Genomic DNA, 25,328 nt, shown 5'->3' with positions numbered 1-25,328 from the left:
TTCAAAGTTGGACTACTCAATTTAAAAAAAAACCTTACAATGTCTGTTTTAACAATGAAGCAAGGAACACACTACGCGGACGTCCGTCGTGAATCGACCGCGGACGGGAATCTGGACAATGGAAATACACATAACCGTGCAAACTATCGGTCGACGGACGCGGACGTGGCCTTGAGCGCACGGACGTCCGATCGAAATCTGGCTCTCTGGATGTTTTGTTCCGTGCACACTGATAGGTCGCGGTCGCGGTCGTTTTACGACGGACGTCCGCGTAGTGTGTTCCTTGCTTGAACATGAATCGTACAATAAGGTCCAAAAATGCTTCCACATTAATTCAGAACTTGATCTTCCTAATCCTGAAGAATTCCTGCATGACCTCGTCCGTCACTAACGCGCGTCGCGCCTGGTACGCGGTGATTACTGGCGTGACTGTCTCAATGGCTATCTTCTTTAGCTCGCCTGTTAGCATTTCACCGGATTCGTAGGACTTTTTGATCTGGAATAAAGACATGTTGGTTATGTGTGTTTTGAAAGATTTGCGAATGCGGATGCGAATGCTATGTGCGCGACTGCTGATGCCCTCATTTTGAGGGCTTTTTTATGTTAACCCTTAAATGCATAGTGATGTACAGTCGACCAAAAATGTGGTTTACCACCCTACGGTTGAGGTTCGTTTGAACGTCATGATACAACAAGGTCGATTTCCCATTGCAATAATATTATATCAGGGACATTTGCTCTGTCTATATATGATACTTACGTCATGCCATGTGTCAAGTCAACCTTAGCGATCGTTAGAGCTCACAGAAAGTTTTGTCAAAACTGGCAGACCACTTTCTTGGCCCACTGTACATTATGCATCATGCATTTTTGACTCTATTGTACAGCATGTTTTCAAAATTCAAATTTGAATTAATCTTGTCAAGGTCATGCATTTAAGGGTTAAATCTTATGGGGGCAAGTTGTTCCAATCCAAAGGCGGCCGGTAGCATTAGTGTAATTATATTTTTAGGATGACGTGTGTTGGTGCCAATCACCACTTCACACGTACTTGTTTCCACAGGTAACTACTAACAAAGACATATGTAACTCCGTATAGACAAAAAAAGTCTAAGAAAAAAACGTACCTCGGAACCATAGAGAAAAAGGTACGGTGGGCTAGATGGCGATACACCTTAGGGGGACTCTGGGCTAGATGGCGCTAATAATGATATTTGACATTTTAATACATATCAAGCTAAGAATATGGGCCAAATTGTCAAAACTGAGGTTCAAAAGTTTTAAGCCTGTGTCGATAGATGGCAGTCTATGCACTGTAATTACACATTTTTCTTTGGCAGTAACTCTCTAGAAACTCGATCCTTTTTGCGACTAATAATACTCATCGACGTATATTGTAAAAACACCAAACATTGTTACATTACAATCCCCAGTCTCCATCATCAGATCACAGACATCATAATATTGCAATGTCATCCGATTTAGATATATTTTATTAGGTTATTTTATCCGAGTTGCATAATTTCAAAAAATAACTTGCAAGATTTGACCCGTACAAACATAGTAGGGGAGACTGGGGTGATTTGTGACAGATGCGAGTTGTTATACCGTATATTTTTAGGAACTTATTAAATATCAAGTTCACAATAGCGCGCGTTTGCTAGCCCGAGACTTAAAACTAAAAAAACTTTCCCTGTTGCGAGTTTGCTAATAGCACACCTAGGACAAAGCCGATCAAATATATGAAAGAGGCGCGTTCCTATGTACACAGTCTAAGCTCGTGTAGGTGAACGCGTACTATGCTTGTGGGAGTGAGATATGACAGGTCTACTGTTACCGTAACCGAGAGGGGGTGGGTGGCACTTTCAGCGGGGAGCGGGAGTGGCCATACTGTACAATAGTACTCTTTATTATACTGTGCTAATAGTTAATACGTCCCCAAAAATCGACTTTGTCACAACTCACCCCTGTCAGAACTCGCCTCAGTCTCCCTTAAGCAACGGTAAGTTAAAAGCTTGTAAAACTCAAAAAGTGAGTGAAGGTATTACCTCTGCCAGCCTCTCGTCATCTTCGAGGAAGAAAGTGAGGTACTTGTAGGAGATGTCCACTTCGGTGTTGCCGCCTTTCTCTCGGTGCTCTTCCACCGTCGCCTGCCCGCCCGAAAACGCGTACTTGTTGATCTGAAATTAAATTTTAAATTAGTTCACTTAAAGTTTTTCAAATTTATAATTCTGTATGTGACATTTTTAAGTAAAAAGCATAGATGAATAAGTAATGGAAGAGTTGTAACCCCATACATCAGTAAATGCGAGTTATTTGTATAGGCATAGTTAGGTGACATCTAGCGACAATCACGCATCAACTACTATGACAAGTTGGAAAGAGACTTTCGAATGTTATCTGTAACATAGTTACCTTGTTTTTGATCTGCTTAGCCGTGTCATTAAGGAAGATAGACGCATTAGGGTCACTAGCTGACATCTTGTGTTGGGCTCCTTGCAGTGCAGGCAGGAAGGAAGAGTGTAGTAACGCCGGTTTTGGCATTTTCAATCGAGCAGCGACGTCGCGCGTCATACGGAAGTATGGGTCTTGGTCGATCGCGCACGGAACTAGGCAGGGTACCTGGAAAGTAATAAATTTTTAGGTGGTGATTGGAAACTTTAATGATAGTAGATTAAGTCTAATTTACTGTGATGGGGCAAGGTAAGTTGTTGCCAAGTTGCCAACAGAATTATCGAAACTTATGAAGTAAACAAATAATTTGGAACTTAAAAATTATATTTTTTACCACATCAAATTCCTAACCTCCTAAGGCCCAATGTACATATTGTTGCAATCTAATTTGAATCTTTCAAGAATCAAATAAAGTAGAATTTCCATACATACATTGATTTTTGAAACAAACGAAATTTGTACCAATTTACTTATAGAACAAGGTTCAAATTTAAAATCGAAAAACTAACAATGATGAGCCTTACGAGGTTAATAAAAATATCTACAAATGTGGGATATAAATTGCGAAAAGTTACAAGCGTTCTTAGAAACATCTGGAAGGTTGGGATATTCAATTTACCTTCCCTTTATATGTTTTTGTAGCTGAAAATTTCTAGACATCTACGTTCTATCCTCGAACTTAGGCTGGTTTTAGTATCACACGATCAGTTTACATGAAGTAGATGTTGTTTCCGCGTTTAAACATTCGTATAGCCAGTTTCTAGTAGACACACTATAGGTACATCATGTCATAACATATTAATAGCATTAATTACTTACCACTTTATTATCGAATATGAAAGGGAAGCTAGTGGAGAAGGCGGGCGCAGCCTCGATGGAGGGGAAGGTGATCTTTCCGATGACGTCAGAGTCTCCGAAACCGAATATGCCCTTCACTTGGTTGAAGGTCACGCACTTCTGGATGCGGAGCATGTTTTGGTAGAACGCTGGGCACTGCCTGAAATTTAAGACATAAACTTATTATTTGTGCCGTTTGTATATCCGAGGTCTTTATAGAGAGAGTACGTCGTAGACGTCGCATCGGACCGATAGATGGCGCCATCGTTCGTTGTAAGTCGCTCCGGCGTCACACCGCCGCGATGTTGGTAGTCCCGTTTTTCCCCACCTGCAACACAAGGCCCCCCCGCGCCCCGACCCGCCACCAGCCACCCTCATTGTTTCGTCGAACGCCGAAGTGACCGGTTGTCGCGTATTCCGTTCGAACATTTTTACAGCATGGTGTCTCGAAATTAATCTTTTAGTTTCTATTTCCTTGTTATTTCTGGTCAAACCAGAGTTATTCGTATTTTTATTTAAAAAGGGGCGCGGTGGAGGAATACCGCGCTCCAAGGAGGTTTGAATTTCTCCGACGAATGGGTGAGCAGATTCATATTATTTTAGAAAGAACATGTTCGGTTTCCGATTCGGTGCGGAGGCCCCAATCCACGTGTCGGCGTCGAAACTTACTGTAGCGCTGCGATAGCGCCGCTGACCGCGGCAGTGTTGTCCGCCGCGTCGGCGCCGCCGAGGTTGCGTAGAAGTTGCCTCCTCGTTAACGATGGCCATCTCTGCGGTGCCGCCGAACAACGTTGTGGCCGCCGCATAGGCGTCGCATGCGACGCTGTAAGTATGTCTGCTGCTGCCCCGACGCGAGCGCCGTGCCGTTAGTGATCAGTCGTCAATACGCAGGCTACCAGCGCGGCCACCTTCTGCCCCCGCCACAACGCCGCGAGCCTGCTGAAGCTGTCTACCAGTATCGCTGGCCGCCACGCTTATGCTGGCGCCTCGATGGTGATGCAGAGCGTTCGTCTGCCGTGACAACGCCGCGATCCTGCTGAAGCTGTCCACCAGTATCGCTGGCCGCCACGCTTATGCTGGCGCCTCGATGGTGATGCAGAGCGTTCGTCTGCCGTGACAACGCCGCGATCCTGCTGAAGCTGTCCACCAGTATCGCTGGCCGCCACGTTTATGCTGGCGCCTCGATGGTGATGCAGAGCGTTCGTCTGCCGTGACAACGCCGCGATCCTGCTGAAGCTGTCCACCAGTATCGCTGGCCGCCACGCTTATGCTGGCGCCTCGATGGTGATGCAGAGCGTGCGTCTGCCTTGACAACGCCGCGATCCTGCTGAAGCTGTCCACCAGTATCGCTGGCCGCCACGCTTATGCTGGCGCCTCGATGGTGATGCAGAGCGTTCGTCTGCCGTGACAACGCCGCGATCCTGCTGACTGTCCACCTGCTGTAGCTGTCCACCAGTATCGCTGGCCGCCACGCTTATGCTGGCGCCTCGATGGTGATGCAGCGAGCTCATCTGCCGTGACAACGCCGCGATCCTGCTGAAGCTGTCCACCAGTATCGCTGGCCGCCACGCTTATGCTGGCGCCTCGATGGTGACGTAGAGCGTTCATATGCCGTGACAACGACGCGACCCTGCCGAAGCTGTCCACCAGTATTGCTGGCCGCCACGTTTATGCTGGCGCCTCAGTGGTGATGCAGAGCGTAATACTGTTAACCGCTGCACAGGCGTCGCAATCCTTCTGCTGCGTCTGCCGTGACAACGCCGCAAGCTACTTGAAGTTTTCCACCGGTGTCGTCGGCCGACACGCTGATGCTGGCGCTTTGATGTCGCCTCGATCGCACGAGGTAAGATTGCAGACGCGGCGACCTTCATCGCGCCACCGAGCGCAATACTGCGGCTGCCGCGAAGGCGTCGCTAATTTTCCTGCCGCGTTTGCCGTGACGACGCCGCGAACTCTGTTGATGCTGTTCACCGATGTAGCTGACTGCCACGCTGGCGCCGGTGCCTCCCGCGCTGACGGCGGCGACCTCGAGAAGGCCACCGAGCTAGTGATGGGTCGTCGGTAAAATACTCGTTACCAGTATTTTTCCATTTGGGAATATTACCAGTAAAATACCAATCTTACCGGTAATATTACCAAAACCGGGTAATATACAAAATTTGCGATTTTTATGAGACGCGATGGTTATTTTTTTAATTATGTATTACTAAATCGCCATCATAAAACTTAAAAAAACTCGTAGAGTGCCTCGGGGAGTAAATTACCAATCTTACTAGTAATATTCCCAATAATACCGAGTAAATTACCAGTCTTACTGGAAACATTCCTTTCCTATATTGTCACCAACTGCAAATATACTTCGTATAATTTTGTGGTATCTCGTGGCTTGTTGCAGATAAATCTAATATTTGGATATTTTGTCCCTGTACCATTAAATATAAAAACTATTTTACTACTGGGGTTACTTTGATACTTGGGGTTACATTGATAAAAACTTCGTTTTATCTTTAAACGCAAAATTCTACATGTCCCAACGCATCTGTTCATTTTTAGGGTTCCGTACCAAAAAGGTATAACAGGAACCCCCTTATGGTGTTTTTAACGGCGTTGGCACTATCGATAGTTACTACTACCATTAGTTGCACTAACGCAGTGAAGAAGTATGGTCGTGGGCAGTGCAAATCACTTGTCAAAATGTAAGTATAGTTTATCGGTATTTATCATGTTCAAATAACTTCTAAACTAACTTAGTGGGTATTAAAGTAAAAGGTTCACAGTGAATATTAGCTTGCCAGAAATATGTTTAGGTATAATCAAAATCATTGTATTGAGTTTTGTGTTAAAATTCAAACTAGGCATTTTATTACTAATTATTTAGTTTGTGGGGTGTCTTTGATCACCTGCATGGGGTAACATTGACCATACTTACACAAAGTTGATTGTTGTGTATTATGTCAAGGGCTTATTGAGGCTGATAATTTGATCTCTTTTTGTGATAAATATTGAGACAATCTTAAATAAAGTTGATTTTTCGAAGATGGTACTTTATATTTTTGATCAAAGTAACCCCAAAATAGCATTAAACAGTTGTAACTTTTGAACCTGCGAAACGATTTTTATGTTTCCTTGAGATAAAATACTTCTGTAAGGGGTTACATTCGATTACCAAAAAATCCTAGTTTTCGTCTTTTTTTTCTCCGTACATTATTTTGTTAGCCTTTCTAGATTTTTAGCAGCGTAAGACTAAAAAAAGTTTATGTTCCCATTTTTTTTATTAAATTTAGAAGTTAGAGAAGTTTAAACTATAAACTGATCGATGTAACCCCAGTTTACGGTACCTATCTATTGTAATACTTTAATGCAAGTCTGCATTAGGTACCCAATAACTTTGTGTTAACTATGTGTTGTTGTACCGAATAGGTAATGTGAAAAAAAAAACTCGCCAAGTGCGAGTAGGACGGCCGCTTTTTTCCCTCTCTTTTGTACTCGGAGGTACAGTAAGAAGTGAAACTTCATTATCGGACCATTTTTCTACTATTTACAGTTTAACGAAAATTTGTTAGATGAGATTTAAGCAAAAATAAAATACTAATACCCTATTAATTTTCTAATATTTACAATACATAAACTAATCTGTGTGCCTACGGCTGTGTAACCCTGCCTTACCACCTTTCGGTTCTATGGTCCTGGTTCTACTGGTGATAGGAAATATAAGTATGGAGTATGCAGGAAAATTTTTAGCTGGGAAAAATTATAAATGAAAATGTTTATACAGGCAGACACGTTGCTACAGATGTAGTGCAAAGCCAGCGGCTGTCTGACCCCGCCTTACCACCTTTCGGTTCTGGAACGGGTTATTTATTGTCTCTTTTCTTAAATTATTTCAAAATAATTAAAAACAAACATTTTTGAGATGCCTATAATTCTATAATAAGCTCTTTCATGTGATAGTATGTAAGAAACTTTCATTCAAAAATCTTTAAGTTTTAATTTTTACATTACCCCCAAAAGTGACCCCTATGATAGAAATGTATTAATGTAAGTTACATGTCCGTCTTCGGGTCATAAGGTTACATACGTCTATCAAATTTCAAGTTATTCGATTCCGTAGTTTCGGAGAAAATTAGCTGTGACTGTGACAGACGGACGGTGATCCTAAAAGGGTTATGTTTTTCCATTAAAGTACGGAACCCTAATATTGGTACGGTACCTTAATACAACAAATTAAAACAGATTTTAAAAAAATTCGTTATATTTTCGCCATATTATTCCTTAAAATTATGATTCATTGTAACTTTCATATCATACCTCTATAGTAATATTACCAGTAAGATTGGTAAAATACTCGGTAGTATTGGGAATATTACTGGTAATATTGGTAGTTTACTAATTGACGTTAGGTAGGTAATATTTTTTGTTATAATACAGTGCAACATGTATCCTTTGTATCAATAAACACAAAAGAAATATTTTTTATCTATTTTTATGTCTATATTTCTCTAAATTACCGCTAAGAGGTAATGTTACTAGTAACATTACTGGTAAAATACTCGTTTTAGTAATATTACCGGTAACGACCCATCACTACACCGAGCACGATACTGCGTGACGCGACAGGGCATCGAGACGCCTTTCGAGCTGACGACGGCCGTCTCAATCTGACCGCCGAACATAACAGCGTCTGCTGCAGTGACAAGCTGGTAAGATTGCTGATGTGGGCCCTTGGTGCTGCTAGCCGCCACGCTGATAACGCCCGTCGCGCCTAAGATGTCACGCTCACCGCGAACACTGTCTTCCCCTACAATGGTGCCACGACCACGACTATCCAGGCTCCGTCTGCTACGGTATCGTTGCAGACTCTGTTGCTGACCAGGCTGATACTACCCTCCAATGTGACGCTGGGCGCCGCTATCAGCTGACATCCCGTACACTATGGTATCCACTCTTCTCTTTCCAGTTCCCGTGAAGTACGACAGTATTTACACTCTATTTTGACCAAGGACTCCTCCGTCGCCGAAGTGAGAACAGATAAATTCTAAAGATGCTACGTCCTAACGTGGTTTGGACACCCATAGTTGAACGAGGTAAGACGTCAATAACCGGACGAGGAGCCGCACTGCTGCGAGGGTGTCCTGACAATGTTCGCGAGCTATCTAATCGGAGAGGCGCCTCGCGAGAAGACCCTGTGATTCCTGTACATCGCTCATTGTGTAGGTCAAAGACATCGTAAAGGTTTGCGGAATTAAAAAAAAAAAAAAATCTCTTTCAGAATCTCCAGATCTGAATTCGAGCCAGCGTCCTGCATCCTGAGAGTGCAACTGTTTACCGGGTGGACACCAAAACCGATCGGTAATCTGGCCGCGGGGGTTCCAAGTACACGATGATTTCCCGGAGGCTTGTGGCGCCCCCTGTCCATTCGAGAGATTAACTTATTCGCCGAGCCTCTAATAAACAAATTGGGAAAAATAAACCCGCTTCGCCTTAGTGAACTTGAGATTCCAGCTCAAAGCGAAAGGGGCCAGGAACTCAGGAGGACTTCAGTAGTTATCATCTGGCTCGACTATACTGAATTAATATAGTGCTTGATTCGATCGTAGAACCTGATTTCATCAATTTCACAACTTTCGTAGTCTACAGAGGAAGGTTGCACCGCTGCAGTTTCCAGCATTACCTCGTACAGCTGCCGATAGCTGTAGGCCAATCGCCCCTGTTTTGCTTGCATCTGCAGCCCGATAAGACCTTCAATAATCGGAACATTGTACGAAGTAAAGCCGATGGAAAATAATCTTCAACAGGCGGTGGCGCTGGCGACTGAAGTGACATGCAGCCGGATTAAGGTTCGCATAGCACTATATGCTATGCACAGTTCGGTTGTATGTTATGTTATGCTGTACGATGGCAGGACTACATCTCTTCTGTTACGAGTAACTACGACAGTAACTGCTGACTTCAACAGACTGTCGTACGAGGTCAGTATGCACCCCCTGGGAGCCAAGTAAGTGACCTTCGGTGACCTCACCTTCTTCTGCTTCGCCCGTCATCGTACCTCTTCGTCTGCGAGAGCCCTGCATTACGCCGTACAACGGTACGTATTAAGCCTCCGCCACACATAAAGCGCATTCCGCTTCGCTAACGCCACGCTATCAGCGCGCTGAATGCGCGTGCATTCCGCTCGCGTCCCGCGCGCGTTGCGCTCGCAATCAGCGCTCGTTAGTTCCCGCTAGCGCCCACTGGGCGCAACGCCAGCGTTTGTGCGGTGCACCGCCATTATTGCGCTCCGCCTACGCTCTTAAAGCGCGCATGTGTAGCGGTGTTTTAATTCATCCCTTGACCTGCTACCACGACGTGTTCAGCAACCACCAGCGATGCGACACGGACGTCTCCACCTCTCAGTCTACTCTGTTGACCTTCATTGCACGAAGTAGAAATCCGTCGCATCGGGTTTTGGATTAGGTAATGGATTACCCTAAGAGTCAATGACTGACTTAAAGAAATCGACTGATACCTCCGTCCAGTGTAGTAGCAATCGACAGCGCTCGTACTTTTCATCTTCTAGGCTAGTTTTACCGAGCGATCGGTATCCTCAAATGCCCTCACTAAAAAGAGTTCAGAGTTCAGGAGTCTCGCTTGCAACCGCGCTCGCTTGACGCGAAATAGTCTGATCGAAAATACCAGTATTGTAACAAATAGCCCTTGGGCGCGTGCGCGTGAGTGATGACCTGTTTCTGTGTTTGATATGGACGTAAGACGTTGGACTTTAAATAGTCATATCAAAGCTAATATTGATTTAGATAATTTTTACGAAGGGTTGACAAAAGCAGTATCAATTACGTTACCCTGCTACAGTACAGATAGTTACACTACTTTTACAGTTAATTTCCACACTTTGTGTCTGAAATTGGGTTTATAACCTGATAAAATAACGTGTCTGTTAATAATAATAGTGTATCTAAGGTTTTTGTATCTTGTTCAAGTCAGCCTCGCCTACATCTTTTTTGGTTTTGATCTGCGATAATGTCATTTCTCTAACTATTCGTTGACTAAAGCTAAACGTCATCACGAAAATCTCTTTAGGCGTTTCTGGCGCCGAGATATTCGTTGATCGAAGGCTATTTCGACTGATACATCTGTCAAATCGGTTCAACAACTGATTCACTTATTCTTCTATGCTATGCCAATAGGGCTACCAAAGGCTTGCGCGCCAGCTGACTCGCCACCAGGAGATAATAAACAGGTCTCTATAAAGACCTCGGATATACAAACGGCACAAATAATATAAAAATTTTACCTTCCAATAAAATTGTTATTATTTTGCCTGGTATATCCGAGGTCTGAGTGATGCCTTCCTGGTAGGCTTAATATACCGTCGGCACTTCTCCTCAACAATGAGGGTGGCTGGTGGCGGGTCGGAGCGCGGGGGGGGGCCTTGTGTTGCAGGTGGGGAAAAACGGGACTACCAACATCGCGGCGGTGTGACGCCGGAGCGACTTACAACGAACGATGGCGCCATCTATCGGTCCGATGCGACGTCTACGACGTACTCTCTCTATAAAGACCTCGGATATACCAGGCAAAATAATAACAATTTTATTGGAAGGTAAAATTTTTATATTAATTCGTGTAGCTTGTTTTCTTATGTTTGTATCCTAATTTTACATAACCACAATGGAAAATTAAGATTTTGAAAAAATCCCCCACATAGTTGACCGATTTTCAACAAACAAGGCTAAGAACACTCCCGACTAATTCAACTTTTAAACAAAAACAAACGAAATCTAAATCGGTTCACCCATCCGAAAGCTACGATGCCACCGACAGACACGTCAAACTTATAACACCCCATCGTTTTTGCGTCAGGGGTTAAAAACTAATCCGAGTAGAATTTTCGAACTGTTTTAAACCATTCTCTAAGAACAGCTTTTGGAGAAAGCCAAGGAGTTCTTGATTACATACACCTTGGAATTTTTTGTTCACTACCTACAAAATAATTTGCTTTTAGAAAGGACTATTGGGCGATATCAAATTACTGAGGGAGACTGGAACCGAACTCATATTTCTCACTTGTAAGTTTTCTAATTGTTAAATTAATAATTGTCTACAATATCTAGTACCAGTCATATAAATGAAAAATGAATAGTCTAAAATTTTGCTAGCCACATCTGGAATATCCTAAATGTTCAAAATCGAGTTTAAACTCCACGGCAGGTTAACTCAGTTGAATAATAAGAGGCAGGTCGATCTTGAAGCCATTTAAATTTATTTCAAATCTGCTTACTCCCCCCATAAAGTCTAAACCGTTCAATATGAAAATTTTCTGCGGATAAACTCAACAGCTGTAACATCTTTCGCGTTGCTATGGGCCATCTGATCTGGCATGCGCGGATCCAGGGTAAGTTGGCCATACAAATAGACCACGTGACCCACTCCTGGGGCCCCGGGCCTTTACCACGTGACCCCCCCCTGGGCACGAAGCTGGATCCGCGCTTGTGATCTGCCTCGCCTGCTACATCAGTTTCACAATATCAATCAGCTAAATGATGAGACACATACCGACGACAACAACGTATAGGGTGCAAACTGCAATTATTTTTTTCAGAAAATTGCACCTTACCCACCAACGTACAAGGTGCTATCTGCTACAAAAAAAAATCGCAGATTTCGCCTTGTACGTTGTTGTCGTCGATACAACTATTTCGAACAGCTGACCGAAGGCCGCCATTTTGCCAAGCAAATTTGCTCAGGCGAGGCAAATATGAGCGTATCTGCTTGGACGGCCAGTGTTATTTTTGTGTGTGTGTGGATTGAGTGAGCACCTTCCGAAAATAAAAAAAAATATGCTGATCATTTAGTAAAAGTTCTAAAACAATTGTAAAACGAATCTCTGAATTTGTAAAAAGATAAATCAAAAGATACAGCCATTAACATGTGCTCACTCAGTTCTCACAAACTACCAACGAAAACAGTGAATATATTCATTTAACATATAATATTTATATACTAACATTTAGTAAAAAATAGGCCAACCTACCTCTATAAATATTAGATCACCTAGTGACGTATTAAATTTTTTACAAATAGTTTCTTATGCTCACTCAATCCAAACACTTTTGAAAAGCCGAATTTTGATGAAAAACATAAGATTTAGACCGCTATTATATGTGTATAGTTTAGTAAAAGTGAAATGGGAATTTGTAAAATACAAAACAAACCACTAACGTGTCAGGTTTTTTTATAATAAATTTTTGTAAGTGCTCACTCAGTCCACACGTTTTGAGAAAGTTAAAAATGTAAATATCTTACGATTTGTAGCACCTAAGACACTCGAAAGTACTTCAACATTTAGTAAAAATTTTTACTAAATATCCACCATCTAATATTTTATATTCGTTGTCTGATTTTAAAGATATTCAGACATAACTTTTCTCATACAAATGTATCAAGTAGGGTGACCACACTATGTCGGCTCCTGATTTTCCCCACCTTCCCATTGTCATATTGAGATTGGGGAGTTTCGTTCAATTTTGATAATAGTTCACCGGATTTGTAAGTGGGAGCGAGAAAAGAATAACTATTTCTCGCTCCCACTTACAAATCCGGTACGCTCATCTGTTAGCGCGATTAGATTACCAGGTTCTGGTTTCTTACTAGTGAAGTATTATATTCTTTGTTTCTTATCAATTATCATTCATGTCCTTCTTAATGCATGCATGTCGATATGGTTATTATCCTGACGTCGATAAAAATTACACAATACACATCATCACTAGGCCAAGAACATAACCTAAAACAGTTTGCAGATGGATAATTAATATGGTATTAGTTTAATATTATCAAAATTGAACGAACGAAACTCCCCAATCTCAATATGACAATGGGAAGGTGGGGAAAATCAGGAGCCGACATAGTGTAGTCACCCTACATGATACATTTGTATGAGAAAAGTTATGTCTGAATATCTTTAAAACCAGACAACGAATATAAAATATTAGATGGTGGATATTTAGTAAAAATTTTTACTAAATGTTGAAGTACTTTCGAGTGTCTTAGGTGCTACAAATCGTAAGATATTTACATTTTTAACTTTCTCAAAACGTGTGGACTGAGTGAGCACTTACAAAAATTTATTATAAAAAAACCTGACACGTTAGTGGTTCGTTTTGTATTTTACAAATTCCCATTTCACTTTTACTAAACTATACACATATAATAGCGGTCTAAATCTTATGTTTTTCATCAAAATTCGGCTTTTCAAAAGTGTGTGGATTGAGTGAGCATAAGAAACTATTTGTAAAAAATTAAATACGTCACTAGGTGATCTAATATTTATAGAGGTAGGTTGGCCTATTTTTTACTAAATGTTAGTATATAAATATTATATGTTAAATGAATATATTCACTGTTTTCGTTGGTAGTTTGTGAGAACTGAGTGAGCACATGTTAATGGCTGTATCTTTTGATTTATCTTTTTACAAATTCAGAGATTCGTTTTACAATTGTTTTAGAACTTTTACTAAATGATCAGCATATTTTTTTTTATTTTCGGAAGGTGCTCACTCAATCCACACACACACTTATTTTTCGTCCCTTTGGGATGAAAACCGTCCCTTTTCAGATAACATATAGTCCGAAATTAGAGATATGCGCTGGCAACACTGGCCAGTGTGGACACGGCTAATCTCTTACGCTCACCTAATAAAGTCCAAATCATTGAGCATGAAAGTGTTCTCCGGGTTAAAACCGACTGCAATTATGTATCTCACATTTGCTATGAGCAATTTGCTTCGCATGCTTTACCAGTTTCATTCTTATTTTATCGCAAATCTCTTTCACTCACCCAATAAAGTCCAAATCGTTAAAAATGAAAGTGTTCTCCGGGTTAAAACCGACGGCAATGATGTCCTTCGCGTTGCTATGCGCCATTTGCCTCGCCTGCTCCACTTTGATGTCTCTCCACAACACTTTTTCGTCATCTGTGAGTTGGATGATGAGTGGCACGTCGAACACATCTTGGAGCCACCTGGAAACAAATAATTATTTAATGATTTGTAGTGCGGCGCAAGACTGGATTTGACTATTAAAGTTTATGTATTTTTACAAGATTTTCCTAAAGAAATCAAATACTATATTCGATTTAAGCTAGTTTTAATGGTTTTGACAAGTTACTTCTTCTAGTTCTAAATTGAGCCTTAATTCTGACTGCTAAGGTTGCCATTTTTGACAAGAATGTGGGTGATTGGCAAAAGGGTAGTTATTTTGTACAGTCTAGTTTCTTCTCAGCTTCAACAAGCAGGGAATGCTGTGTATTGTCTTGTACAATGAGACTTAAAAAGTGAACATGAAGGGAATCATATGCCCGAGATGCATGCTATCTGATGATGGCCCCCTATCAATGTAGAGGTAGAACTTTTTGCCAGTTTCTACAAGGTTTCTTCATACTATACAAGTCACATTGGGAGACTAGACGGGAAAACTTACTTAGTGAACATAAAGGGAATCATATGCCCGAGATGCATGCTATCCGACGATGGCCCCCTGCCAGTGTACAGGTAGAACTTCTTGCCAGCTTCAACGAGGTTCAGTATGCTGTGGATATCACGGTGGGAGAAGAATATGCCACGCCGAAGTAAGTGGTGAGCTATAAATATAAGCATTATAAAAAATAGGGAAATCAATACATTTTTAAAGTCTTCATTCAACACCCAAATCTGTACCTGTTATACAGATATGAAATTTAATCAAGATTCTTTCTAGTCTGTCAAATCAATATTGTGTGGGTTGTAAGCACGAGTTAAAATAGTGTACTTACCTTTCTTTCCAGTAACCTTTTCAAATCTTTGTATGACTTCATCGTCAATCTTGGAACTGCCAAATCTTTCTGAAAACATCAATAGAAATCATAAGTAATCAATGGTTTTAACAGAGGTGAATTCATTTCGAGTTATTTGTTAGCTACAGCTATAGATTTACAGTTCGCTGGGTAGATTCTTGACTAGGTTATACAGTAAAAGTTGAATACTACTTTAAATATTAATTTAAAGGCCAAAACTGGTCCAAACTTGGTCCCAATTGCCAGAAATAGGGACATGTGGAAATCGAAGGAGGAGGCCTACACTCGAAAGAGGTCTAATGCACCAGCATAATTGTGAGTGTGCACGGGAAAATGTCCCACTTTCCCGCGTCGACGCGGCGTCTTTTTCCATACAGTTGGCCCGACGCTACGCTCGCGAGACGCTAGATGTGGGGGGACCCTTACAGTTGGCATGCAATACCCTACAAGTTGCAAATAGATCGCAATGTCTCTGTATTGGCCTTTACGCCAGCCTGTTATTAAATTTAACCTGAAATACCTGAAAGAATTCATGGCACTTACTTATCAGTTTATCATAGTCTATGCCAGTCTCAGACTTTCCAGTAACATTCCATGGATCCACCACATCGTCATCGTCGTTCACAGCCAGATTGTTCATCTGTTCCTCTGGAGCTTTATCTTCTGCCATGATTCAAGTGGCTACACACTGAAATTCATTAGCAAAACATTAAGTTTCTTATCAGGAGTCGATTTTCCTTAATTATTAGTATTGTTACTAGAGGTTTAAAGACATTCTATCGAATAGAACTACCTGCTACTTATGTCTCAAATAAAATATGTAAGCGTGTCACACATAAAACTATAAAAAAGTGTGATTCGTTAACAATATCCTAGGTTAAGTGAATTTTTTACAGCATGTACTAACCTATCTTAACAACTCGATACTTTTAATGATACTGATAAGGTTCGATATTTTGAATACTGTGATTGTGCACTGCTGGAAATATGATGCAATTGCCTGAAAAAGCAACATCGATCCAAATCACTGCCGAAACGGTGACGAACAGCTGCCGCTGAGGATCCGCAATACCTTTCACGTCATGAGTTGTCAAAACGTTTTGTTCGTATGTAAGTATATTCATAAATTGTAATATAAAATAAGCTAAAATAAAGACTACATAACATTCCTTTCAGTCTTTATTTTATTTTAATACAATTTTGAAGTGAATATAATCTAATTTGACTTTTCAAGGTCTCTTGTTCATTTTTTGTCTCAGACATGCTTTTAAAAAGAATATTTAACAGTGTTATAACAAAACGCTTGAGTGCTGCCAGCGCGTAAAATCATCACACCCTGCGGACGATATTAAAATCATAATACTATAACTTCTAAGTAGTTTGTGAAATACCAACACATACATTTTTGTACATAATAAAAGGGAGTTGATAACATTTAATAACAATCCTAATTTGTATGTTACTCAATCCTAATTTAAAATTCACCTATTCGTGACTCACCAAAAATATTCTCCCAGATAGACTTTATTTTTTACCATACGCTACCCACAAACGTCAAAAATTGTCAATACACATTCAGTGTCTGAAATTTTTGTTGCTGTTTTTAGAATAGTGGAGTAGTACAATAACGTGTGTTCCTTTGTTTCCTTTGTATGGAGACTAGGTATTAATCGACTGTTACGTGACTAGTGTTCTTGATGGTTTCGGGTGACGATTCAAATGGTCGTTTATCGCGTAAAACAACGAGGTCCCCGAACCGAAAGTCGAAGAAGGCTGATGCGGACCTAGCGAAGGGGTCTGCGTTGCGAAATGACCCGCCGCCTTCTGTTCACAAGAGGAACCTTTACGTTGTTTCTTTTCCCATTATTATACTTTTTAATATTCTAAGATCATTGCTGTATCAGTTATTCATAGTGTTTAAGTATTTGTATTCGGCGTCCCATCGTTTTATGCGTAAACCGTGTAAGAATGGTGAATATAACCTAGAGGTGGTAGTGAAGGACGGAGCTGTGTCAACGGAGATAGCGGGCGAGATGGCATTCAGCCACAATGTGGGGCCGGGGGACCCGCTGCTGGCCAAACAGAAGCATCACCATCGGAAAGCTTTTGAGTACATATCAAAAGCTTTGAAGATTGATGAGGAAAATGAAGGTAAGTCTAATTTAAAACTATGTTCTAGTGTAACTGCTAATGTATTCTAAATAAAAAATTACATGCAAGTCAACACAGAATATTCATTAATAATTATATAGTGTAAAATTAAAAAAGTTGCTGAAAAATCTACAAATAGTAATAATTTGTCTAGTGTCAATTTACATATCACATAGGTGACCTAGATGGCACAAAGCCAAGATCTGGCTTAAGACAATTGTATACCTAGGTACCCAGCTAACCACTTTTAGTAATTTGTGGGAGATTCTTGATACATTCTGAATTTATTCAGGTTTTTACACTCAAAAATTGGAACCAACTGCTTTTATAGAGTCCTAAAAATTATGTACTAAAAAGAATGTAAAGTTATAAGCTGAAATAGATATTATACACAAAAGAAAAACAACCAGGCTTACTAGTGGCTAAGCTGGGGATTGAACCTGGGTCTATAGCTATCCAAGTTAGCCACATATGCGACTACTTAAAAAAAAAAAATCAAAAAATATTTAAAAAATCATTTGAGACAAACTCTATAAGACAATTTTTTTTTGAGATTCTGCCCTATAAAGGTTTAAAGTTCACCTACTTTACACCTACAGAAAAGAAACATACACTTAAGTACAGTAATACCCCACTTAACATATTTAACATGAGAGATACATTCCAAGGAAAATCATGTAAAGCGAATTTCTGTATCGGGGTAACTTGAATAAAATCAAACCAAAAAAAGTTTTGTATTTTACTTGAAATATTACAGTTAATTAGCTTGTTTAAAGAAAATTTAACATTTTACATTTAAAATAACAATAATAGAGTGCTAATTTTTACTAAAAAAAAACAATCTAATGTTTTCTGACTGGCATTTAGCTTCCATTTCCATCCATCAAATCCATCAGATCCATCAAAATTTAAAAATCTCGTTATAGCGAATCCTCGTTAAGTGGGGTCGCGTAAACCGGGGTTTTACTGTACAATTGCACCTACAGTGAACTATTTTAAAAACAGACTCGTCAAATATTTATTGAATGGACAAAACACAAGTGCATCGGGATATTGACGTGCACGTATCAGCTTTAAGCTGCCTGTGCATTAGCAAATAATAATAACAATAATTAGAACCATTCTCTCACAGGCCAAAAAGAGCTAGCCATAGAGCTCTACAAGAAAGGCATCTATGAGCTGGAGAGAGGCATAGCCGTAGACTGCTGGGGCGGCCGCGGAGACGCCTGGCAGCGGGCGCAGCGGCTGCATGACAAGATGAAGACTAACCTCGGGATGGCGAAGGACCGGCTGCACTTCCTTGGTGAGGATTGTGTTTATTAGTGTTTTGAGCTGGTTGTATTGGATTGTAGGTCACTTTTGAATTTGGAGCTCTTTCTTTTTTTAGTCTTGTTATTATTATCTTTAATAGATTAGGTACCTTATACCTATTCAAAAATATAAATATTCCAATTTTAATTTTAATATTTTGAAAAGAAGTGGCCCGCCGAGTTTCTTGCCAGTCCCATAGTGGATACCCCCTTCTCGACGCTGAGGCGTAGGGTTAGAGCCGGCGTAGCTTTATTTGACGTTCATATGCGCATTTTAATATGACTACTTGAAAAATAAATATTTCATTTTCATTAGTTATTAAAATTTCTGTTTATTTTTGCCTGTATTTTACCCATTCATTTGCTGACGTCCGCATCCGCATTACAATGAACATGTACCGTGATGCGAATTCGCGTCTTCGGCAATGAATAGGTTAACAGTTTCATTAAGTTTTTGTCTGTGAAGTCACATTTTGTTTTAAAATATACTATTTATTAGACATAAATCAGAAGAATTTATAACAAAAGAATAGTTACTTCAAATTGTTGTACATATGCAAAAGCATGTCAAGGTATTTCAATCAGTTTCAGTACAAAAAGTTCACTGAACTTCTTATTCTGCAACAAATATGGTTTTTTTTTTGAGGTGAGTGATGGGAGTTTAGAGGAATCCTCTATTATATCCACAAGAAATGACGCCGGGATGTCCCGGAGGGACATCCCACAAATATGAATAGTTCCAAGAAAATGTATGGCAAATGATTTTGCACTACATCTGTATCCACATTTTTATTGTCGATTATTATTTCATTTCGGTTCATTATTATTTTTATTAAATACCAATGAATACATGTTACAAAACACATGTTCAAATGTGACCCCAAAACCCAATACAACCACCTCCACCTGCTCAAACTCACTATAATTTAAAGTTGTCGTATTTAAACGCTTCTTATGTTCAACGTTGTTGCATGATGGCCTTTTTTACACACCCACACATTGTACAGTGAAACCTGGATAAATGGAATGCTAAAATATTGTAACTTGTAGATACTTGTAGATCCAGTAGTTAGTCTAGTTCAATTCGTTTTTTTCGTCGTATTTTATTATAAGTACACAGTGACAACTATAACTCAATAGTTATAAAAATGAACCTCATTATTTTATTACTATAGTTCACTATGTCTCTGAACTTGTGATAGCTATAGTTAGGTGCTAAACTTTGCATCACTTGATAGATCATGTCATTCACGTAGACTCGTGGCTGGGTTCGTATAACTGATGATTCAATTACTTATGATGAGTAAATTTGTCATAGGTGCGCGTCATCGTAGGCAGTTAGGTCATATAGAAACTTCCAATTAGCCAAATAATATTCCATTTGTCCATTGAAAAAAGACTATTTTGTTTACTTTGTTGTGATCTGGGAAATTGTATTTAATAAAACTACCGTTAAATTACTCTCTCACAACCAAGTGTTGTCAACGCTACCCGCTCTTTATTGGAACTCTACGAACTGTTTATATAGACGTTGTTCCCATTTCATTTATCCAGGTTCCACTGTAAAAAAACTCCCTTACAAACAAGTTAAAATTCATATATAAATTTTCCAAATAGCTAACCTAGTCGCGCTCAGTCAGTTGGGCGTCGAAGAACGGAGTGAAAAAGAAAAAACGGAGTCGCCTGTTAAGAGGAGGCCTCTAGAAAAGGCTAAGACGACGTTGCTCGCCCATACTGAAAGTAACAGTGGTCAAACGAAGGCAACGAGTGAAGGTAGAACGATTTTGCCCGATGCATTGTCACCGATACCATTAGAGAGACTTAAATGGGTTGATAAGGTTTATGTTTTAACGGAACTTATTTTCTTAGCATGTGTTGATAAGGGTACGTCCAGGGGCCCATTTCTCGAAGCTACAAGTTACAATTTACAAGTGGTAGTCAATGTCTAATATGACAAGTTGGAAAGAGACCGCTTGTAACTTGTAACTTTCAGTTTTGAGAAATGGGCCCTAGATCTAACGAATGAGCGTCCAGCGTTCTGTTCGCGGTTCGCTCGCGCCCTTTTGCATGCCTTGACTTAAATTGTAAAATCAACTTACAGAGATACATGATTTTACAGTAATATTAGACCCACTTGTCTGCTATAGCACAGATTATTAATAAGTTACTACCGTAACAGATCCTTCACTTGCCCGCAAAACGTTAAATACCTACGCTTTATTTAACTAAATACTAATAAGTTACTACGTAAAACTCAGAAGAATAGTAGGTACGTAGCCACGCGACTACACAGGCGGGGGCGTGGCGTCCCTCGGCCACTTGTTCATTCGAATGAACGGCTAGCGTGTAGTTACTTAACGCGCGACCGCGAACGAGTGACGTAGGCCTGGCTATAGCCACACCTCGGATACTGGCGATCAAATATTATGAAAGAGGCGCGTTCCTAGCACACAGTCTAAGCTCGTGTAGGTGAACGCGTACTATGCTTGTATGAGTGAGGTCGACTGTTCGCGTTTTTGACAGCCGGCAACTGTGAGGTCACCGAGAGGGGGTGGGCGGCACTTTCAGCGGGGAGCGGGAGTGGCCATACTGTACGATAGTACTCTTTATTATACTGTGCTACGCCATACTCCTAACAATGCCATAGGATTCCTTAAGAACCTAATACTTGTAAAACGATCGTATAAGTCCCACGCTTACCAGTAAGATGATAAAAATAATAGAATAACGAAATTGTCAAAAAAATAGCAATACTTTTGCTATTGAATTTTAAACTTTATCTCATCCCATTTAGGTCTCTTACAACCATTAAATTGCTAAGTCGTCTCGCTTTTTCACCCTCAGTGCGATAAGGACGGGTTATCGGCGATAATGCGAACTAATGCTTAGCTTCGTTTGACATAACCTACTGCAAAAAAAATACCTACATAATAAGGAATTGAAGATTTTTCTAACCAGTGTGATATTAACATTCACGTGTTTTAAGAGGTAGTCGAAAACGTACATAATAACACTTAGGAACAGTCACCGGCAATAACATTGCAGAAAAATAAGGCTGCAATAGGCGAGACGACTAAAAATAACTAATTAGTCCGTCAGTTAGATTATCAAAGAATTTTAGACACGTATTTTTTCTTTTTTCTCGTAAACGAAAAATGACGACGGTGCAGTGCGTTGTTGTTTCGCGTGACGTCACGCCTAGGTACAATTTTTACTTAAGAAGTGACGTCACAAGCCCCCACTCCTTTGAAGCTCTATATCTTTGTATTTTTTCATTAATTAGTAAAAGCGAAAAATATGTGTTCAATCTAACTGACGGACTAAACAGTTTTTTTACGTAGTCGTCATCCCTATAATAAATTATTGTATCTGACATGCTCTTATGGCTCTAGAAATGAGATTGTATCAGATATTTTAGCGGCGTTCTTATTGTCGATAACTGTACCTAATAATTCAGAATGATCAGAATTCAAGCAAATATTCAGTTAATAAAGCGCGCGGTTGCGTTATACATTGAACGCTCGCGATCAACTAAATGTAGAGAAAATTACATAACTACCGCATGCGTTCAACGCCGTATAAAACAAAACAACCGCGCGTTTAAAGTACGGACGCAACCACGAAGAATTCCGTACATTGGCCAATTTCATCGATTTCCTATTCCTAAATCTATCAGAAATGTGTAATTGTACTGTATTTCTTTTTTCATTCATAATTCATTAAATGCCGCTGAAGTGTAAGTGACACAGTAATATTATTATGTGCGATAGATATATTACGAAATGGCGGGTCAATGTACTTTATACTTCGTGCTTAGCGTCCTTACTTTGTAAATATTTTTCGGACTTTAAAATATAATTTGCAAAACTGAGCAGATTTTTGACAACCTCGACTTTTGTCAACAAAAGAAAGCGACTCCCTCTCACACAAAGATCCATTACCATCACAAAACAATTGGCATATATTTTATTTGCATGTGGGTTCACTGTGCTAGCTTTTTTCTGTACGCGATTTGTTTGACACAAGACGACATTACATAATACCATCCTTCTATAGCTAAACCACGATATCCATGACAGGCTTACAACCTTATGTATTCTATTTATGGACTGTTTTGGTTTGGTTTAAGTGAATTATTATCGTAGTTTGGGCTATGTGGGTGTCATTGACACAGATTTAAAAGATTTCTTATTTGCTTGTAAGTTGTAACACTTAAGTTGTAATGACGCCCACTGACTACTGACCTTTTTCATTATCTCTAATACGTCATAATGTGCTTTGGTATTGAATGGACATACGATCTTTTGTAACTTATTTTTCGTTGAGTGCAAAAAAGCGTATGTGCTGAATTTCGAATTGGTCATGTGACGTTTTAGAGTAACTAAGAAGGTTGCTAATAGCACCTATTCAAAAAAATAGTAACTATTTATGAATTATGTAATGACGTTTTTTATACAGCCTATTTTAAAATGTGTATATAATTAAACACCCTCAGTCATGCATTTCAGTTTTAAATATATTTTTGAATATTTGTATTTGGCACAAATTTGTTTTGCAGATTTCTATAGGTAGGTATTTTCAAATGTAAATGTTTTGCAAATCTCTCGTACGATAGACAAAAAGTTAAAACAAAAGACAGGTTACGAAATTTTTACTTATTTCTAAAGTTGAATGTATTGTTTCATTTGTTATTTAAATTACGGATGTTAAGCTAGTAGGTAAATACATAGAGATTACAGAGTAACGACCTGCCGATATCTCAAAAAAAGAGTAATAAGAAAATTGACAGTAGAAAAAACCTTGTCAAAATTGGCTAATATGATAATATCCTTCGGTTTCACAGATAGGCGTAGCCTGTCACTTAGCAGACAAATTAACTTTTAATATAAATTATATCAAAATTAAGCTAGAAATCTTCCAACTTCCTTGTACCTCAGCACACCTCGGAATAGAATAGAATAGAATAGAATAAGAATAGAATAAGATTTATTTGTATAACACAGGTGTTAAAAAGGGTCTTAATATACAAATAGACCCTCTGTGTTTTGCCTTTGGGCGTACAAAATTTGTTTCCTTAACTAACTTAAAACTAGTTACGGCTAGTAATTACATGGGTAGTAAATTATTAACAAAATAAAAATCATTTAAGACATCACAACATTGAATAAGAACATTAAATAACCGACACGGACACTGGCGATCAAATGTATGAAAGAGACGCGTTCCTAACACACAGTCTAAGCTCGTGTAGGCGAACGCGTACAATGCTTGTGTGAGTGAAATATGACAGGTTCGCGCTTTTGACAGGCGGTAACTGTGAGGTAACCGAGAGGGGGTGGGAGGCCCTTTCAGCGGGGAGCGGAAGTGGCCATACTGTACGATAACGATAGTACTCTTTATTATACTGTGGCAATGGTCGCCTTGCACTGGTCAGTTTCAAATTTTAACAATAGGTCTAAAAGTCGCAAACAAAATCGCTTTTTCTCGGTACCGATAGTAGATAAAATATTTCAAAAATGAAATAATTTCCAGAGATAATGACGGGCTACAAACTAAAAAAACTAATGTTGTATATCTCCAACTAGCTATATCTCATCATCCTCTTTGCGTTTTCCCGGCATTTTCCACGGCTCATGGGAGCCTGGGGTCCGCTTTGACAACTAATCGCAAGATTTGGCGTAGACACTAGTTTTTACGAAAGCGACTGCCATCTGATGCCATCGCACGTACATAAATTCCGAAAAACTCATTGATGCGAGCCCGGGTTCGAACCCGCGATCTCCGGAACGCTAGGCTACCAGCGACAACAACAACTAACGACAACAGCAACTAGCTATATCTATGTGGCTAAAATTAAACGATTGACCCGTCTGAAAAGTTTTAGCCACTATTTGTCTTTAAAGCGGTTTCGGGAGAACGATCACTAAAGCTGTCAACGCCAAAGTTCAAGCAAGAATTTTATGTTTACTTTCCTGCTACAAAATCAAATGACATGTTGAATATCAAAGACATACAAGATTTCGTCGCCATGTTGGCGATATGTGGTGCAGTGTTCAAACAAACGAATACTATGTCCAAGTCTGTTACCTTCTTGTGTTAGTATTTTTTTTTTTTAGTAAACAGTGGTATCATCGTGAATTCGTGATCATCATTATTACGAATTCAATTGTAAATAATACAAATTGAAAACGATGTCTGTTACATCATACGGGGTGTAACAAAAATAGTAAAGATAGGGCATACTGCATATATGTAGCTCTATTGTATTCTGATTAGGATATATGTTTCTTCTACTTTTTCCTAATCAGAACACAATAGTGAATATGCTCTTAAACGTATTCTTACTATTTTTACTACACTTATGTTGACTTCTTTTCTAAGCTACTTAAAAATGGGGATTTTCTGGATATTTGACTATGAAGTGTTATTTTACATACAGGTCTTAGGTATTCCGAAATCGATACCAATTTTCTTCAGAGAAACCCTCAAACCGTGAAGTGTTGTGTTTCATTGGAAATCAATAGGTCATTTCTCTGGTCCTTCAAAGCGGAAAGCTAGGGTGCGCCGATCTATGAACTGGCAGTCATTTGGAAATGTTCACGCTTCGTTGGTCCTGATCCCCTGGTATTTGGCCAGTCAATTGTAGCAATTAGTGACAGAAAAGGGCGGACAATACCTTCCTCCCCATAGAAACACTAAATTGAACATCGGTGTTTATACCTTGCTTCAATAAGGTTGCGACCGTTTGC

At 39.7% G+C, this 25,328-nt stretch overlaps 2 protein-coding genes across 3 annotated transcripts in view; one reads left to right on the top strand and one right to left on the bottom strand.

Moving 5' to 3' along the window:
* Positions 1 to 40: 40 nt before the first annotated feature.
* LOC125232881 (tryptophan--tRNA ligase, cytoplasmic) lies at positions 41 to 16,179 on the bottom strand. Its single transcript, XM_048138703.1, has 10 exons — positions 16,026 to 16,179; positions 15,662 to 15,806; positions 15,098 to 15,166; positions 14,767 to 14,926; positions 14,126 to 14,308; positions 3,274 to 3,451; positions 2,416 to 2,622; positions 2,049 to 2,180; positions 293 to 496; positions 41 to 59 (listed from the first exon to the last, which is right to left on the bottom strand). The coding sequence occupies exons 2-9, from the start codon at positions 15,786 to 15,788 to the stop codon at positions 335 to 337; spliced, it is 1,218 nt and encodes a 405-aa protein (XP_047994660.1). The 5' UTR covers positions 15,789 to 15,806; positions 16,026 to 16,179; the 3' UTR covers positions 41 to 59; positions 293 to 334.
* A 564-nt stretch (positions 16,180 to 16,743) lies between these two features.
* The window catches only part of LOC125232792 (spastin), a 36,646-nt gene continuing 28,061 nt past the window's right edge, over positions 16,744 to 25,328 (top strand). Inside the window, exons 1-3 of one of the 2 annotated variants that reach the window (XM_048138572.1) lie at positions 16,744 to 17,269; positions 18,402 to 18,572; positions 20,197 to 20,352. In XM_048138572.1, the coding sequence (XP_047994529.1) occupies positions 16,816 to 17,269; positions 18,402 to 18,572; positions 20,197 to 20,352 (781 nt within the window). In that variant the 5' untranslated portion in view covers positions 16,744 to 16,815. The remainder of the gene's footprint in view (positions 17,270 to 18,401; positions 18,573 to 20,196; positions 20,353 to 25,328) is intronic. The other variant, XM_048138573.1, reaches the window with a different exon arrangement.

This window comes from Leguminivora glycinivorella, chromosome 13 (genome assembly GCF_023078275.1).
Source record: "Leguminivora glycinivorella isolate SPB_JAAS2020 chromosome 13, LegGlyc_1.1, whole genome shotgun sequence".
NCBI classification, from domain to species: Eukaryota; Metazoa; Arthropoda; class Insecta; order Lepidoptera; family Tortricidae; genus Leguminivora; species Leguminivora glycinivorella.
This window is presented reverse-complemented; position numbering and strand designations above follow the sequence as displayed.